This window comes from Manacus candei, unplaced genomic scaffold (genome assembly GCF_025592945.1).
Source record: "Manacus candei isolate 608988 ecotype Guabito, Panama unplaced genomic scaffold, ASM2559294v1 h1tg000007l, whole genome shotgun sequence".
In the NCBI taxonomy this organism is placed as follows: domain Eukaryota; kingdom Metazoa; phylum Chordata; class Aves; order Passeriformes; family Pipridae; genus Manacus; species Manacus candei.
In genome coordinates this window covers 557,173-576,372 of record NW_026138055.1, presented here as the reverse complement: position 1 = coordinate 576,372, position 19,200 = coordinate 557,173, and the positions used below count along the sequence as shown (strand labels likewise).

At 36.2% G+C, this 19,200-nt stretch overlaps 1 protein-coding gene across 8 annotated transcripts in view; it reads left to right on the top strand.

Annotated features, from left to right (window-relative positions):
• Positions 1-19,200, top strand: part of PUM2 (pumilio RNA binding family member 2) — a 71,774-nt gene that overhangs the window by 45,913 nt on the left and 6,661 nt on the right. For 4 of the 8 annotated variants that reach the window (XM_051810094.1, XM_051810086.1, XM_051810076.1 and 1 more), the window contains exons 11-17: positions 1,682-1,825; positions 2,857-3,138; positions 7,894-8,130; positions 14,529-14,796; positions 15,360-15,489; positions 17,462-17,596; positions 17,886-18,023. In XM_051810094.1, the coding sequence (XP_051666054.1) occupies positions 1,682-1,825; positions 2,857-3,138; positions 7,894-8,130; positions 14,529-14,796; positions 15,360-15,489; positions 17,462-17,596; positions 17,886-18,023 (1,334 nt within the window). The remainder of the gene's footprint in view (positions 1-1,681; positions 1,826-2,856; positions 3,139-7,893; positions 8,131-14,528; positions 14,797-15,359; positions 15,490-17,461; positions 17,597-17,885; positions 18,024-19,200) is intronic. The other 4 variants (XM_051810090.1, XM_051810091.1, XM_051810116.1 and 1 more) reach the window with 3 other exon arrangements.

The window sequence follows — 19,200 nt, the reverse complement described above, 5'->3', positions numbered from 1 at the left end:
GAAGGTAGAGCAGCATAGCACATTTTTATAGGTGGAAGAGTCAGTGGCAGCTATACCAAAGGTTTCATAATGAATTCAATTGTAAAAATATGTTGTGGTTGTTTTTAACTAGCCAAACTTTCAGACAAATGCTGTGGAGGACAATTGTCTTCCTTTGCTGTTGGTGGGAAAGAGAAGGTAAATGGAATGCAAATCAAATAGTGAGCAGTGAGAACAAACAGGTTTGTAACAGTATAGTAATGACAATTTTTCGTAACCAGTATAGTGCATTCACCTCCAGAACTGTGAGTTGAACCTAAAGATCTGGATTTTCATTGCTTCTCTCTTGTTCAGTTACTCTGAGTCACCTTTGTATCTTTACATTTTCTTAGTATGAGAGAATTTGGACCAGTGTCTCCGGCTTCCCTGCAGAGCACCAGGCCAGTAGGCAGATGATGTTTCCATCTCTTTTTTTTGGAGCAAGGTGTCCAGGCAGAAGAGATTACAGAGGTGTTTTAGAAACTGAGGAGGAGAAAATATGACTTGGAAAGCTGGTGATTGTGGTACTTACCTGAAATTGGAGGCCCAGGTCTTTATGTTCCAGTCCATTTGCATTTCAGAGAGAACTCTGCTAGACCTAGTTCTGAAGATACATGGCAACTGACATACAACTTAGAATAGTATGCAAAATCTTTGTTCTTACATGCACAAAAATAGATGTGTGATTTTTGCAATCTTGGCTTTTTTGTTATTAGCATTAGTATGGATATGAACATGGGAGGAATATTGAAACTCTGTTGGGGTTTTTTTATTGCTTTATATAAGAATGGCCAACCTAACAATTGGACATCGTTATATTTTAATTGACAGCACCCTTTCTCGGGTTATCCTGGCTCATCTCCAGTTTTTTAAGAATTCTTATTCCAATTCATCTGCTTCACTATAAAGTGTCAAGAGCTTTAAAATGAATTCTCTTGTTCTTGTCCTAAATAAAGTTTTCCTGTTTTGCTTTTTTTGTTTCTTTTGCTGTCCTTCATTCATATATTGTATCTGTTTGCTTTCCTACTGCTTGCTTTTTTCCTTTTTCAACTCCTCCTTTTATCTCCCCATTCCCTCTCTTAACTGTCAGCTGAATTAAGTGTTATACTTGGATTACAGCCTTTTATTCCCATTAAACTGACTGGTACAAGGTAGTCCTGCACATACAGCATTCCTTTCCTAATGTGCTTTTGCAGATGGACTTCTAAGTGTGGCTGGGTAATGTATGGAATTGCCAAACTTTGCATTTAGTTCAGCCCTTTAATTGTACAGACTTCAATAGCTTTTCCATGTGCAAAGAAGTACAAGAGAAAGTTGATTTGATAATGATCCAGATATGGCTAGTTGTGTTGTGCCTGTACCTTCTCACTATACTGTTAGAACTTAAACCTTGACAGTAAATTCAACTTTAGATAACTAAATTTAGCTGTTATTCTAGTTGTAAAATATTAAATGAAGCATTTCTAAGTCCAACTTTGTCACAGTGTTTTACAGCATTCAACTGTTTTTTCATTTTAAAGTCCAGTTGCCTTTCAGGGGCAATGTGGAAGAAAAGATCTGGTTTCATCCTTGTAGTTTGTGGTTAGAATATTTCCAGGAGAGAAGAAATGCTGCTTGTATGAGACTGTCTGTACTACTAATCTTCATCTTCTGTGTTGTGTAGGCTATCAAGTACTGGCTCCCACTGCCTATTACGATCAGACTGGTGCCTTAGTAGTAGGCCCTGGAGCGAGAACTGGCCTTGGTGCACCAGTCAGATTGGTGGCCTCAACTCCTGTTCTAATCAGTTCTGCAGCAGCACAGGCAGGTAAGTGTTTGATCCTGCATGGAGGTTTCTTTCACTTCTGTACTGAGTCTTAACAGTAATGTTGATTAGTATTTGATATTATTGATGTTTTCTATGCATCTGTGACGTTTCCTAGTTGTGAAGTATATACTGTGCATGCTTCCTTTCTTACTTTGTCTCCTCCTGTTCTCTGAGACTGCTGTTTCTCAGATGTGGTTTTCCATTTTTAATTCGAATTTAGAGTCCTCTCCCCATACATATACAGGCATGTTTCTGCAAATGTTGTTACTTGTCAGATAGGAACATTTTCTCCTTCCGCTGCCCATGCATATAACATGCACTTTTCATCAGTCCTCTAAATGGTGTCCTCTAGGAAGCATCATTTCATTGCTTCGGCCTGGCAGAAGATGGACTGCTCTGGAGCCTTGCTATGCTTTTCTTCTGAAAGTATTTTGTCCTGAAAAGTGTGACAAGGAAAATAAGTATAGAACGGACAGCAGAAGAGGAGAGTTAGTTATATCAAAAGTCTCTAGTTTTCATCTTTTTTTTAATCAGTTCTAAGATCTAGTACTACTTTACTGAACCATTTATTGCATTTGTTAAATTAAAATCCAAAATACTAACCCCAGACTAATTAACTTAATCTGTTCAGAAAATTAGATTTTAAGTTAATCTGTAAGCTTCTTTCTCTATGCAGAACTCGCTTCTGACATTAGTAGCTGGAGATGTCTTTGAATGACTCTTAGCTGCAACTCTGCTATTGCAACTTTGGATATAAAAAGTTCAGTAAACAGTAATGTGTTTACACTGAAAATTCCCTCATTTACATTAAAAGTTCTACAGCCTTGATTACCCTACAACATATGCTGTCTTCATTTTTTTCCTTGAGTAATTAAGATTGTGTAATACTACAAAGTCTCTTTTAGTCCTTTAATATATGAATTTCTGCTTGTTTAAGAGAGCTTCAAAAAATACAGTTTAGCTCTGAATAGTCCATTTTCAGTCAGAAATGTTTGAGAGAGTAATTATGATTGAAAACGTGTGTTTTACAGCTGCAGCTGCTTCAGCTGGAGGAACAGCAAACAATCTCGCGGGAGCCACGAACGGTCTATTTCGGCCACTTGGTGCCCAGCCACAACAACAGCAACAGCAAACAAATAGTAGCCTACAATCCAATTCATTTTATGGCAGTAACTCTTTGACCAGTAACTCCCAGAGCAGTTCCCTTTTTTCACATGGTCCTGGCCAACCAGGAAGCACATCTCTTGGCTTTGGAAGTAGCAGCTCTTTAGGAGCAGCTATCGGCTCTGCACTTGGTGGATTTGGCTCATCAGGTAGGTTGTTAATATAGTGAGGACATTCTGTGAGACTTTTGTGTTAAGCAAAAAAATGTATCTGCATCAGGCATACACGTAGATGTCTACAAAGAATGCAAAAATAAGTTATTCAAGCTTAAAACAAATTATAGGGGAGTAAAAAGGGTTTTTTAAGTTCACTCGGGCTCTGTATACAAGATGCATTTTTGAACAATATCTTGTAGTCATAGATCTCTCCAAAATACTTCTCCATACTGATCACTGTACTCTGGCCCAGAAGTTTGTTACTGTTTTTTAGTAAGCTTGCTTTTATTTTCAAGGAGGTCTTTATTCTGTGCTTAAAATAACAATTGATGATATTTGCGATATGCATTCTTTTGTTGTAATTTTCATGTCAGGAAAATTCTTAATTTTTTTCAAACAAATTAAATAGCATATGACTTTCTAAATTTGATCTAATATTGAAATGTTTGTTTTATAGGATTTATAAAATAAAAATGGTTAATACACAAGAATAATCCTTGTTAACTCTAGTAAATTTAATCTTAGATTTAGTTAAGCCTAAATAGTTCTGTACAGATCTGGGGCCTTAAATTATTTCAAAATGCTCTTAAATATTATCAACCCATTTATATTAAAAAAAATTATAATAATTGGTTTTGTCATGTTTCTGCTGTGTAGCAGAAATTTCGTATTCATACAGTTTTTAAACATGTGAGGTAGGTTTTCTTATGTTCCAGATTCAGTATTAGTGAGGCAAGAGAAACACCATTTTTTTAAAGACTATTTCCTTTGGCTATTAATCTCTAGGTTTACAGCACTGAATTGCCTCTTATTAATATTATTCTTTTAATGAAATCAGTGAAGCGTGTTTATAATCTTACGTATCTTGCAGATGGGTAGAAATTGGGGGAAATGTGTATACTCTAACAGTATTTTTTTCAAAATTAAATGCCCTAAGGAAAGTAATTTTTTTAAAAAAAAAACAAATATTGAAAGAAATGTTAAAAGTGAAGAAAAAAAGAAGGAAAAACATGCCCTTCAGTGTTAAGACATGATACTTGTTATTTGCTAACTAAGTGTAAGTGACTAATGACATCAAATATACTGCAAGCCAACACAGTTTTTCTTGGTGTTGTTTTTCATAAAATAATTGGAAAAATTATTTACTTTAACAAAACTAATGCTGGGAAATCCAGAATCAGGTTTTTACACTGATCCTCTCTAATATTTCATTTTAAAAAGGAGACTCAAAACATTCCATTTTTAATTAAAAAAAAAAGACAAATTTTGAGGCTACTCAGTTGTGTAAAGTTTCTTAGTTTTCCTTAATGCCACAGCAGGTAAATTTTATTTACAAAGTAATTGTGCTTTCCAAGTGCTATATTCTGTAATATAACTTGTCCTGAGCTACTTGCAGGATTTCAGTGAATCCTTAGCAGCTGCATTTCACTCTAGGTACAGTTTCAATACATTGGTAGATAGTGATGATAAGTATATCTGCATTTTAATGCAGTGCATCCATTTAAGCCTCTAGATAAAAGAGATTTAAGTCATGAAAGTTTTTATCCAGCTTTATCATAAAGGACCTCCACAGAACACAAATTTTAGTTGTATATCTACTTAAGAACAATCAGCATAGTTCTTTCTGGTGCAGGAGAGGAAACCTTTTTCTTGTAGCAAAGGTCAGTTCCAGAGCTTTGTCCAAAGCCCTGAGCATGGAGAGCACATGCTGAAATCTTGCAGTATCTGAGGTGATTTAATTAGCATGGCAGTATCCACAGGGAAGCAGGAACCCTGTGCTTTTGCAGTTTGAGAAGTGCTGATGAAAGGTGCTGTCTAAACCTGAAATATTTTTAGTGGTATTACTAGAATAAAAGTATATTGAAAGTGCCCTTCTGCCAAGTATAAATTGTACTTGCTCTAATAGCCACTTAAAAAATCCTTTCTGATTATTTATTTTTTAGAGAGCTCCTGAGCTATATATATATATCTATATATATATATAGATATGAATTGAATTACACAGATGAATACTTACAAAAATGGTATTAATGCATGTTGAGGCAAATTGAAAACAAGGTTAATTTTTTATCTGCCAAGGTTTCAGCTTCTTTGTAACTCCCCTCAGTGTGTTGAAAAGGTTGAATTTCAGTTAAAATATAGCCATGAGTACTGATAGATGGCAGTACACATCTTGCCCTTATGTTTTCAGTTTTTGCAGGGAGGAAAAAAAATAGCTCTGCAAAAAAATGTAAAGGTGAGCATGTTCTAGCTTGAATGACTGAACAAAGTAACAACTGGAAGTGGCAAACATAACGTATGTTGCTCTAATGGCTGTATGTACTTACAGTCTCTGTTCTTTTATTAAAGTTATTCATCCTCCATTTTAAAGGTTTAGGTACATGATGATAAGTTACTGCAGCTTAACAGGTAGCCGAGAATTAGATCAACTGTGACAGCTTTCCAAATGCCTTCTCCTGGCTTGTAACAGCTGTAGAGTAATTGCATTAGATTAGGCAGGGGCAAAGAGGAGTAAGCTAGTGCAAATTATCTGCTGGGTTTTGTGAGCTTTGCTTGTGTGTGTGAAAATGTAGCTCAGCTGCATTTGGTAACTTGGTAAGCTGCAGTAATTTAGCTGAGTAAGAAACCCTGAAAGATGGAAATACAACAATCCATCGTGTAGCATTGTATTAACATTTATGTGGTTTACTGAGCCAGAACCTGTAGAACTGGTCTCAAAGCTTGAGATTTCTTTCAACTGTTGCCTTAATTTGCTCTTCTGGTTTCTTATTCTCAATCTCCTTGTCTAGTTAGTCCAGTATCTTTTCCTTCTGGCTTCTCCTCTAGTATGTCTTCCTTCCCAGTTTCCAGGCAACATTTATCTCCTGCTTCCCCTTCCTAAATATGTTTCTGTTTCTGCTCGTACTGTGTAATGTTCCCATCATCAGCTTATTATTCCAGTCTTTTTGCCCCACAGTCACATATACCTTCTAGAGCCTAACTTTTCTTCAGATCTGCTTTCTTCTCATCCTCACTGAAAGTGCTTTCTAGTTTTTCTTGCAGTCTCCTTGTTGGCTCCTTTGTCTGACCTTTCTCTCCTCCTTCTTCTGGTTTCCTTTTTTCTCTTTCCCCCCTCCCTGGTCTATTTCTTGTGTTTGGCTTTTGTCTCCTCTGCACTTGAAATAGAAAATATCCTTTCCACATTGCCTGATGGGCCTTCCCAACACAAGGTGGAATCTTGGACAGCAGTTTCAAGAGTCTGTTTTTGACATGGCAGACAGAAGCCTAGAAATTCAATTGCAGGGAAAAACCTTTATCAGCCATCTCAGAAGCCCTGTGTATGGTCAGGAGTTTTCAGCTATGAGTCTGTAGCAGATCTGTGCTGAACTGGGATGAACTGTGATTTTGCAAAGATTTTTAGTTCAGTCAAAGAGAGTGAAAATAAAGGTCTCCTGTTGCTGGCATGTTTGGTCTGAGTACATGAAAACTTTACCTTCTCAAATAGGTAGCTGGGTTATTTTAATAAGGATAAAACACTTTTCCTTGACAATATTTCTGAAATGACAGTGTTTGGACAGAAGCTCTTTGAAGAATGTTGTCCAAGTAAGTATCTGCTGTGAAAAAATATTAGCCAAGTTACTAATGTGATGAGAAAACAAATCAGTTTCTTAAAGTCGAAGTATCAGGCGACCTTTATATTGGGCCATGCTGCCAGCTTTAGTAGAAAGGTACTTAAAAAGGGTAAAGATCATGGAAGTATAAATTCCAGCCTTTCCTTTTTAAATTGAAGTAGAAATCAATTTTCCAAATTCAGCTTAAGAAACATATTTGTTATTAAAATATCCATAATCTTGGTTTTTTTCATAAGTTCATTTGTTCAGTGTTCTAGTGTTTAAAATAAGCACTCTAGTTTAATATTTCACTAGTATGCAGCAGATACTAGAATTTAACATTTCTAAAAATTTTTTATTGTTCTCCTAATTTGTCCTAGACTGTTCATCGCCCTGCTGAATGATGCTGTGCAGGATAACCAGTCCTTCACTAATACATTGTTATCCAAAGCCTCTAGTCTAATTTGACTTTCAGAAACACTGATAGCAGTAAAATCACATTTTTAATTTCTCACCTTAATTTTCCTATCTCTGCTCTGCTTCTATCTTCTTCTTAGCCTGTTCCCTCTTTTCAAAATACTTCTTTGAGAACCATAATTCTCATAGGGAATTTTAAGTAGTCATTTTTTTCCTACAGGTGAGGGGTTCACAAACAAGAGGAAGTTCAGAAACAGCTGAACAGCAACATAGATCATTCTGTGAACCCTTAAACAACAAGTAATTGCCTCTAGACTTTTTCCTGAAATGAGTATCACTGTCTGACTAATAATTTATGATGGAAAAAGTTTTATCAAAGAATTTCGTGGAAATATTTTTAGAATCATTTATTCTATAAAGTGACAGTGTAATCTAATCTTACAAATTCCATATGTCTCCCGAAGCCTGAAGCCAGGCAGTTAAAACAGAGTACTGCAATATTACTGTGAGAAGTCTAGTATGAAATGTTGAAAGACGTGGACATTGGTGAAATTACTTGCCAGTGGTGTGTTTATACCCACTTAGATTTACTTAAAAGCATGTGTGGTTATCACAGTAATTGTCTTTGTCATAACGATTGCTGTAATTATTGTGATCGCATCTGTTGTTGCCCAGCTGTAGTTGGGGATAGGTTTTATTCAGTTGACACTGTGTAATTAGGGTCTTTTTATTTCTTCTTCAGTTGGCAGTTCTGCAAGTAGTAGTGCCACAAGGAGAGATTCTCTATCTACTAGCTCTGACTTGTACAAAAGATCTAGTAGCAGCCTAGCACCCATAGGGCAGCCATTTTACAATAGTCTGGGATTTTCCTCCTCTCCAAGTCCAATAGGCATGCCTCTGCCAAGCCAAACGCCAGGACATTCACTTACGCCACCGCCATCACTTTCATCACATGGATCCTCATCCAGTTTGCATTTAGGTAAAAAAAACAAAAACAAAAAACCAAAAAAACACTTTTTGTTTGTATGTGTGTATGTATTTCTATGTGTAAAATATATGTTGCATAAGAGATGTCACATTACCTTTGCTGTTAAACAGTTTTGTAATGAAGAAAGGTGAAGAGCACGCTCAAATGCTCATTGATTTGACAGTGGAGAGCACTCAGCTTTTGGCAGTATTGGGCCAACAACTGATTTTTCTTCCCTTGCAGAATCCCGATAGAGAGCCCAGTAAGAATTATTGGTGCTTTTTCTGTTATGTTTCCACAATATGACAAGCAAAGGTGCATTAATTTTGTTTCTCCTTCAGTGTGTTACCACTTTAAAGACATTTTAAGATGATATGTTTAACAGTGAAGTGACTTTCACTAGTGCCCCTTACCATGACAAAGTAGAAGAGTGAGTGGTGCTCTCAATGTAAAATGTGTTGAAAGGTGATTTTTGAATCAGTCAGCCTACAACTCATGGCCCAGATGGTTGGGCAGGAAGACAGTTTATCACCAGGCTGGTGGAATTAAAAAAAAAAAGGCATTTGTGAAAGAAGTAAAAAAGGCATTGTCAGTGGTGGCTCTCTGTTATCAGATCTATTTTTAAAGGAATGCTGATAATAATCTCTTAGAAATTTTTTTGGCTACGTAGATGACATGGGAGCTCAACCTTTCTCTAAAAAAATTAAAAATATAATAAAATTAAAAATCTAAAAAAAACCCACCACAGTCTAGAGTATATTTAGAAAATAATGCCTCTAACCTGAGGTTACCTGATAAATTTTTTCTTTTTTTACTGCGAATATTTTTGGTCATTTAATTTGGATGCTAAAATCATACAGTGAAACTGGATGTAATTCAAGATTGAGTTGCCTGTTGCTCCAGTTACTGTTCAGGGCACAGTTCTATGCTTGCAATAGGCAACTTAATTTCCTATACTTCTCCTACTGCAAATAAAACAGGAAAAAATTTTCAGAAGTGTCTACCAGGATACCCTTTAAGTGAGAAATGTGTGAGTGATTTGTATAACGAGGTTAAATAATTAAAATATATTACATTTACAGTTCAGTATCACCTTCATGGTTAAGTGCTGAATACCCAAACTAAAACTGGGCAAGGGGATGTTTCAGCACATTTTATTTTTTTTTACTTACCTTTTTTCCTTTTTCAGGTCTACAAAGTGCACCTTTGGGCTGAGACCAAGCATGGAAAGTTTCAGCCCAAATGGAGGCTTTTGAGAAAGTTCTGAACATCTGACAATGGGGTTATCATGGAAATCTTTTTCTTTCTTTCTTTTCAAAGTACTCTCACAATAGTTTTCATATTGCTGAAAACTATACTTAAATCAAATTTTGGAAGGCATTATCTAAAATTTAAAACATTCAAAGTTTTGTGTTGTTTCACATTTGATAAATGTTAAAAGACTTTTTTTCAGTTCTGAGAAAATAAGCTGTGATCAGTATAGAGGATTGCCTCTATCAGCAGAAATTGTTAAATACTGACTTCGACCCATTTCAAACTGTTTGGCAGTGTGAACCAAGCCTAATAGTTTGTTAAAATCATGTACTAGATCAGTGTGTAATGGCCAGAATATACAGTTGTACTCTGAAAATTGACACAATCTCGTTGGCTTCCATGTGTCCTCTTCATCTGCCAAGTGAAGTGGACCTTGATTACTGGTAAACTTCTTGCTACGTTACCAAATCAATCTGAAATTTGGAAATGGAGGTAGTTTGGATATTTGCTTTCACAAAAGACGCAGTAATTTTTTTAACCTTTCCTGCACCTCTACCCTCTGTCATATTTTTGCAGTTATATCCAAGGTGCACCATGTCAGAGTTAAAGACTTATTTCTGCAGTTAATTGTCTGTCCTGTTACATTTATTCTGGTTTGTTCATCAACCACTCTTGGAAGCATGTATTTTGTTCTCACATATAAAAAATTAAAAAAAAAAATAATCAAAGTTTTCTCACCAAATGAGAAGTTATACCTGAAATCAAACAGCGGCAGTGTATTTTAAGAAGGATACAATTGTCATGTAGTCACTTTTCAGAGTAGAACAACATTGTAAGTTCATGTCTGCATGCAGTTTCCATTGGTATTCTGATAATGCCTGTCAAACACAGCTCTCCCTCCACCTTCAAAACTTGTCCTGCCTGCTTGTATCAACAGGTTCAGCTAAGTTTAACTCCTGTTTTAAAATGGGCATCAAACTCGGTTGCTCCTGTTTCAGCCACCAGAATCTAGAGCACAATACTGGGAAAGGGTGCATGATTTTATAACCCCTTTGTCAGACACTGCTGCAATTTGTAGCTTAAAAGACCAATTTCCCTTTTACAAGAAATTAATGATATTTTACTGTTTTCATCTCTTCTCACCAACTTTTATCCAATATCCTAAAATAGGAATGTGCTAATGACTTTGTGCTAGTGTCAGTTTTCCTATATTTGAAGGGATTTGTCAGTTGTCTGTAACTGCTTCTTTACTGTAATCAGTTGGAGCAGTAAGGTCATGAATTTGAACTACCCTTTCACTCCCAGGGACAAAGAACTGCAAGAGGAAGTGTTTTTCCTATGTCATAAAAATCCTTTTAGGTTGGTAGTGCTTACTCTAATGGTACATTGCAGCATTAGTGTAGAGAAGGATTTTTAAATTCTGGGCTTTTTGAGGTAATTATTTTCTGTGTTGCAAGCCAAACTTGTTAGTAGTTTGGATTGGTGTTGTTTTATCTTCAGAGGTGGTCATTGTGGGTAAGAGTAAAGGCTGCTTGGCCGAGGCAGAATGGGGAGCTTTGCTTGGCCTCTGCTGTTGTACCTACTCTGTAGGGCTGCAGTAAAACAGGCATAATAAACACTTCCATCCATTCCTAAAGTATACACAACGTGTACATAGATATGTGCAATTCTGTTTTCCATATGAAGATGAAACTTTAAGCTGAGGATGAGATGAAGCTACTTGTTTACAAATGAACAAATACCTTATGGAATGTTACTAGAAAATACTGCTGACACAGTAAATACTGTAAAAACAGTTACTGTGCGGTAGATCTGGTTTCTGTCTTAAGTAGAAACAAATTAAAAAACACTTTGATAAGTACTAACAGACTAATGCTATCAAAATAAATGTGCCTAAATCTAGTTTTTAATATTTTTTTCATGTTCTCCTTAACATTAAATACGCTATCTGTGTTAAGGAGTTAATAATTTTACATGCTTTGTGTTTTTAAAGCTTAGTAAGATGCTGGTTTAGATGATCTGTATCCCCTTTATATCTCTGTGCCTTCTCTATGGACTAGCCACAGGGATTTAGGTTCAATTAAACTGTAAAACAACTTAATATTATTCAGTGCATCTTTGTTTTATGAGACCAGAAGTGATGGCTAAATGATTATGTGAAGAATGAACTGCACACTTCATTCCCCAAGAGTTTGGAATTGTGTGGCTATACTGATGCTTAATAAGTATTTAAATTTTTTAATGCTTTATTCAGTAGGGTATGTTCCCCAAGTACCTTATAAGACCTAGTTCCTAGTTTAAAATCAGAATCTGTAAAACAAGTGTCCCGAGTTCTTGAAGAGCATGTGGATGCTGCAGGCTAACCAGAAGGATTTGGATAACTAGAATTCAGGTTTCAGGCGTTTTTTTTCTAAGCTGTTGACACTGTTTTCAGGAAGGAGACCAGGTATCTGTAATGTCCACACTAATGCTTTGGGGATTTTGGACTAAGAAAATAATAAGAAAATATGCCATTGTACACACACGTATGTCTACATGTAATAAGTACCTCTGACAATATGCTTTTATTTTGGGGGTTTTATTGTTTTTCAAATCTGCAAAGTTGACACTGAGCCATAACATTCCTGTAATGTGAAAAGTTACATGAGAAGAAAAGCTAATTACTTATTAGATTACTCTTTTTTTGTAATAGTGTCCAGTATTTTACAAGGTTAAGCTTTCTGTGTGCTTTTGGGTATGACAGGTTCTTGTAGGCACAGTGGGTATGCTTTCAGCCTTCTTGTATAATGGTCCTGCTTAATGTGATTGTCTGAAATAGTTTCACAGGCGAGACAGGAGCCTCCCAGTTGCAGCATAGTCGTCTTACAAGTCTTAAAAGGTGATGGTTCCCAAATTAGACTGAAAAAAGGCTTGATAATCCTGAGTGTGAAATGTATTGTATACTATACATACATAGCATATTTGTTAAAAGCTACCAAGTTTCTTAGTTTCTGGTTTAGTCGCTGGGTAAATTGTCACTTTTAATTTATACAGACATGAAGGCTCAGGTAAAAAAAAAGCTGAAACAATTCCTGATTCACATGATCAATTCTATAACTGTATGCTGATTGTGAGCATATGATCAAAACTGCCCTGTTAGTTTCTGGCACAGAATTGAGCATGTGATGAGTGGAGCGATAGAGATGCTACAACAGAGGAGTAGCCTTTAACTTCCTTTCAAATGGGCTTTGGTACCCTCTCGTGATATTAAATAGTGTTACTGCACAGCACTTACAGGGAAGCCAGGATTGCATTCTTATATTTACATAGTCTAGATGAGAAATACCATAATTTCAACTGCATAACTTTTTGTTCCTTGGAAGGCCTTTCCTAGAACAGAAATGACTGTAGAGCATCACTCTTCATACTGCTTCACCTGCAGAATGTTGGGTTTCTTTTTTCCTTTTGTTTGTTAGTACCATGTTGCTGTCACCTCTTTTCTGGAAATAGTGTTGTCAATGGAAACTAAAAATGATAGTTTCTGATTTTTCTAGCTGAAAAGAATTAAGAGGCTTTAATTTAAAAGAAAATGTAGTGGTTTTTAAAAGGTATTGTGGGGCATAAAATATTCACTGATGCTTATCACTAAATTTTGAAAACTAATCGTAAAATAAATACTAATTGTTCCTATTTTAGGGCATAATACCATACAGTGCAATAAATGTGATGCTTGATATGTCTTGCAGAGCACTAACGTCTCAGATTCTGGTATTGCAATTTGATCTTTTGAAAAAGATAACTTTACCATTAATACATTACCAGTCCACCATAACACTGTTGTTGCCTGGCCTTATAAATACTTGGAACTAAAAGAAGGCTTGGCTGGGGCACTGTCAGCTGTTTTCTTTTTATTTTTTTTTAAATTTTTTTCCTTTTTTATTTTTCTTTTTTTTCCTTTTTTTTTAAATTAAGTTTGTAATAGAGCACCATTCAAACAGCACATACTGCAATTTGTTTTAAATTCAAATGTCAATATTTATTCTGTTGACTTTGAAAGGGCTTCAGTTACTATGTCACTTTCCAGACAGGAAACAAATTCTTTCCTTTTCCAGTTCATGCTCAGTACTTTTAGGGGAGTTTTTGGGTTTGATTTTTTATTTATTTAGTTTGGTTTTAGTAGTAGAGTTGAGGTTTCTAGGTGGCAATTGTCTGACTATTTCTGCTTGCAGTATAGTAAGAGTTTCCCTTTAGAAAGTCAAACTGCAGTTGGGAAAGATACTTTGTGTGGTTCTTCCTGCTTGTTGTAAAGTGGAGGGGAGAGGCCTACTGGAGGAGTTCAGATTGACACAAACTGACCAGAGAGAGGAGAAATGCACAGGACCTTGAGGTGATGAGCTGTGGGTGGAATCACTAGCAAAAAGGAGTAGGACCCAGACATAGGAAAGCAATTCAGTTCTTCGAAAGTAAGGAAGGATGAAGTGTAGTGTGAGTGATGAGTGTTTGTGCATCAAGGAAAGGAGCTTCAGTTTGATATAGCTGTAGTTGGTTTAGAATTAAGTAGAACATTCTGAGTTACCTGGTTTGAAATTTGACATATTTAGTGCTTACAAGAGGTATCAGGTTAAAAGCCTGGGATGCTAAAGTCGTCAAATATCCTGCAGGACAGGTACAGCATGACAAGAGGCACCACACGTGCCTCCCCAAAAATGCCTTTACACGCTGTAATTTGCAAAGGTACCTCAGTAGGGACTGAAGGGTAGTTCAGATTTCATGGTCTATTTTGAAACAATTGGCTAACTTCAAGACTACTAACAAGGGTATAAGCCAGTATGACTTGTGGAGTGCAAATCTGCCCACTAAGCTTAAGACCCACGCAATTCTAAAAGTTTCTGTAAACCTGAGTGGGTGCTCACTTTACCTGCTTTGATACATTCTTCTAATGACATTTCTTTTCCTGGTGCCCTTCACATAAAATAAAAATGAGGAGGAGAATGGTTTTATTTATTGGAAGATAAAACTATCTAACTCCTCCAACCGTAATGAGGTAAATGCCAATAATGAGACAGCACTGTTGTTTTCTCTGGCTCCAGGGTGTACCCGTAGTTCTAGTACACTTGCTGGTTTTGCTGTTGCTTATTTTCCTCACGGCCTTTACTGACAGAGCTGCTTCCTTGTAGGAGGACTGACAAATGGTAGTGGTCGCTATATTTCTGCAGCACCCGGAGCCGAAGCAAAGTATCGCAGTGCAGCAAGTACCTCCAGTCTCTTTAGCTCCACCAGTCAGCTCTTCCCTCCTTCGCGCCTCCGTTACAGTAGGTCTGACATTATGCCTTCTGGACGTAGCCGACTGCTGGAAGATTTCAGAAACAACCGTTTCCCTAATCTTCAACTAAGGGACCTTGTCGGACATATTGTTGAATTTTCCCAAGACCAGCATGGTTCTAGGTAATTATTATAGTACAGTCAATGACTTAATAATATTTTACTGCTTTGATACTGTTTTATTAGCATCGAACGTTTGAATGAGCTGCTAGTCATCTTAATTCAAAGCGTGCCATTAGTTGGAGCACATGCTCTTATGATGACCTTTTTCTTCTCTAGGAAATTTCATTATAAAAGTAGTATTAATTTAGCTGCCTATAGAAGTTCTCAGTGTAGAAATAGCCTCATAACTAGACTTGTAAACTCTAGCATTTAGGTACCAAAAAGGTGTTGATTAAGAAAACAAAGTATGTTGCATCTGGAATGCAAAACTATTTTTCATCAGTACATCATCAGGTACTTAGTTGTTGTTATTCTTTTCATCTTTAATCCTTTTCAAATGAAAGGTTTTAAGTCTTAATTCTACTGAAATGTATCCTTTTATATGCAAAGGCACTACTTTCATTTTAATAAATTTTGTAAATGTTGAATGCTTTCTTTAGAGTTTTGAGGTGTCTCATTGAAACAGTGTTTGAGAGGTTTTCCTGTTGTTGATATAAAGCATAATGTACTATTTTTGCACTTAGATTTATACAGCAGAAGCTGGAGCGAGCTACTCCAGCTGAGCGCCAGATGGTATTTAATGAGATCTTGCAAGCAGCATATCAGTTGATGACTGATGTGTTTGGAAACTATGTAATACAGAAGTTCTTTGAGGTAAGCACAGCACTAAGTGTATGGATGGAAATGCAAACAAAATGCTGTAAATCTGATGAAATTTAACTGGTTTTGTCATAACATCATAGCAGAATTCTACTGGACTTCCATGGAACCTGAGTGTATAACACTGCACGTGTTTTTCTGTTCTGTATCTCCTACTTTTTGTGATAATGGGCACAGTTTCTCTTTACACTGGATTTGTTGGTGAACACTGTTGAAAGTACAGGCTGCACACTCAGGCTTTGCAAGCCTTTTAGCATAACTTACAGAGACTTTCAGCAGATGAAAGGGAACATAAATATTTGAAAGATACTTTTTATTGATTATTGCATCATGGTATAGAGTGGGTCTGGAAAATGCTCTTGCATTCAAATAGCTGTGTGAATTTCATCTGGTGCTGTATATGAGGAAACTCAAAATATATTGAGGTGGAAGAATTTTGAGTAAGGGGTGTCCAAAGATTCATCCAATATTACAACAAATACTATTTAAAACAGCTTTGTTTTGTGTTAAAAACTGTGGTAGATAAAAAAAAGCCTTATCAAAGAATTTGTCTTGCACAGAGAAGAAAAAGCAATACCCATGTCCTGGAAAAAGTTATATGTAGGAAATGTATCTAGCATAGTGTTCTTTAAATCAAGGATCATATTAAAGTGTCTTAGTGGATAGAAGGTGAAGCTGGAAAATGTCCAGTAAGAAATAAGACAGTTACTGTAAACAAGAACGTAGTTTTTAGTGAGTAGTCTATGAAACAATGTGCTCACTCTTTTTATATTTTTTTTCCTTTTACAAATCAAAATATCTTCTAACAAGTGTCACTGATGTGTGGTATGTAAGATCTTAATCTTGCTCAAGGGTCATCAGTTACTGTTTTTTTCCATAATATTAAGTTAGATGGATACATAGATAATTATTGCCAGTGAAGTGTTCTCATCTTAATTCTGAGGAACAGTACTCAAGAAAAGAGTGCACTTGGCCTTACATGTAGAAAGGGACCTTAGTTCCCTGTTTAGGTAGGCGGGTGAAGTTGTTTGAGCTTTCTTCGGAGCTCACTACAGGTGTGGAGTTCGACAGTTCTCAGCAATGCTGTGTGAACTTGGCTGCTGCTACCAGCTGGTTGTCCAAGTGATCACTTCTGTGTCCTCTCTTGTACTGTGCCAACTGAGGAGCTTGTGTGGGGATCTGGGGACAGGGATATGTGTATTAGTTATGAAGCTTGACTTCTACTCTGCTCAGTGTGGAGCAGCACAGAAGTTGCAGTAGCGCCATGAACGGGATAATAAAGACAGGAATCAGCTACTGGTGAGAAACATTGGTTGAGTCATACTCTTAACACAGCTATTGTATAAAACTGTTTTGATTTTGCTCTGCAAAACCCAAGTTTCCTAAATTTCCCAAAGTGCCCCTGCTAAGAATCATTGTTCAAGAAAGATATGAATGAAGTTACCAAGAATCTACTCCAGGAGTTGACATACCTCCCCTCACTCCCCTGTCCCCTCCTGTTACTGTATACAAATGTGTACTGTAAGCTTGGGTGCTGTGCAAGATGTGAGATATGCTGGCCAGTACAAGTTTGAGATATCAGAGAAAATCTGATTTGGATTCATACATTATAGTGACCTGTAATAAATTTTCCTGGTATAATTTGTCTGAATAAGTGGTTTATTACATTTAAATATTGCTACATACAGACAAGTATAAACTATTTCGATTTCTTCTGTTGTCTTTCAAGGTCATGCATTTGATAGCAGGTATGTGACTGAATGTGGAATATTAGAAAATGTTGCATTTAGAAAAGATTCTGATAAATATACCCACAAAAATACAAAATGAAAAATCATTGAAGTATTACAAACAAAATTGTACTACCATCATGTAATACCTTGTGAAAATACTTACTCTGACATATAAATTCCAGCATGCTGCAATATGTCTTCATTTGTTTAACTGCATATTTATTTTCTTTTAGTTTGGAAGCCTGGATCAAAAGTTAGCCCTAGCAACACGCATTCGTGGTCATGTTCTGCCATTAGCCCTCCAGATGTATGGTTGTCGTGTTATTCAGAAAGCACTCGAGTCAATCTCACCTGACCAGCAGGTAATTGTAAGTTAGAGCAATACTTTTTTATTTTATTTATATTTTTTTTTAGTGTATCCATTTTCTTACTTGCTTAAATTGTTTATTTTAATTGTTTAAGTAATTAATCCTTTCATCATGAAATGCCCTAGGGCACTAAAATAGTTGTTTAAGTGAAAATACTGAGACACACAATTAACACCAGTGAATAATGAAGATTTGAGTTAGGATGAAATGAAATTTTTTCCCCCTTTTGGGGGGGAGGAGGGGAAAATCATTGTAAAGACAAGAATAATCTTTTTTTTTTTTTTCCCAGAACGAAATGGTGAAAGAGCTGGATGGCCATGTTCTGAAATGCGTGAAAGATCAAAATGGAAACCATGTTGTACAAAAATGTATTGAGTGTGTTCAGCCCCAGTCCCTGCAGTTCATCATTGATGCATTCAAAGGACAGGTAGTGTCAACAGTTCATTTCCTTTTCTCGGGGTTGCTTAGATTTGCAGGGCCTTGTCCATCATTTGCATATACAAGATAGTGTTTGGCACTTTGCAGTCAGCTTGTTTTAAGCAAGATGAAAATGGGGATGATAAAATGGAAAAGCTGTTGAAGAGACAGTTAACATACTGTGAAAAGATGAATCTGTTGGAGAGGAGGCTCTAAAAAGACCTGTTTGGATATATTATAAATACACCTGGTGAATGTAATATAAATACATACAAGGGATTTGGTGTATGGTCAGGTTTTATGTTTGTGTTTTGTGATAACACCATTTCAGATTTCCTTCATTACTTTTGACAGTGCCATTTTTGATATAATAGTAAAGTATGTGCTCTCTAGAATATCTCATTAAAAATTCCATTCTCTTCTTCTGTTGCTTATGTTGCATATGTCAGTTGTTAAGGAAACACTGTCGTGAAATACAGTGATCTGTTCCCTACATATGGGCTGACGTTGACTGAAGGAGAGTGGTATTTGTTTACTTAAGATTGGGGTTTTTGTTTTGTTTCCAAAAAAGTTATTAATATAAGATGGATACTGTGCTGCAGGCTAGTGAATATGCTGCAGCTAAATAACATTTTAATACTCTGAGACAAGCATGTACTTTCATCGTCTTGAGAAGAATCGTAAAAATCTTACTAACTTGGCTGTGGAACTAAATTTTACTTTAATGAATGACCAAATGTATTTCCTAATAAAATCTACAATATCTTTGATATTTTACAGAACAGCAATACTGAATTACTGTGGTACATAGTAGTAAATTGCACACCAAGGTTTTTGGGTCGGGGCTTTTTATATCAAAAAATGTGTATGAGGTACATGAGATGCAATTTCTAAACTGTAAATAGAGCCCATTGACTGAAGTGTGACTGTTTACTGAACATTCATCCTAAGCTCCAAGTAATTATATATAGAAAATATTAGCTAGTATGAAAGTAGCAAATGAAAAATGCCACACTTTAGTCATGTTACCTAACAGTTTTCACCTGCCTGCATCGTTTGGGTTGATGTCTAATCAGACAAGATTCTGTGTTCAGTCCTGACCAACACTTAAATCTTCTGAATTAATCCCCAAAACACAAACCTAGTTTCTGGAGAAGCAAGCAAAAAGAATAAGCAAGATTTTGGCT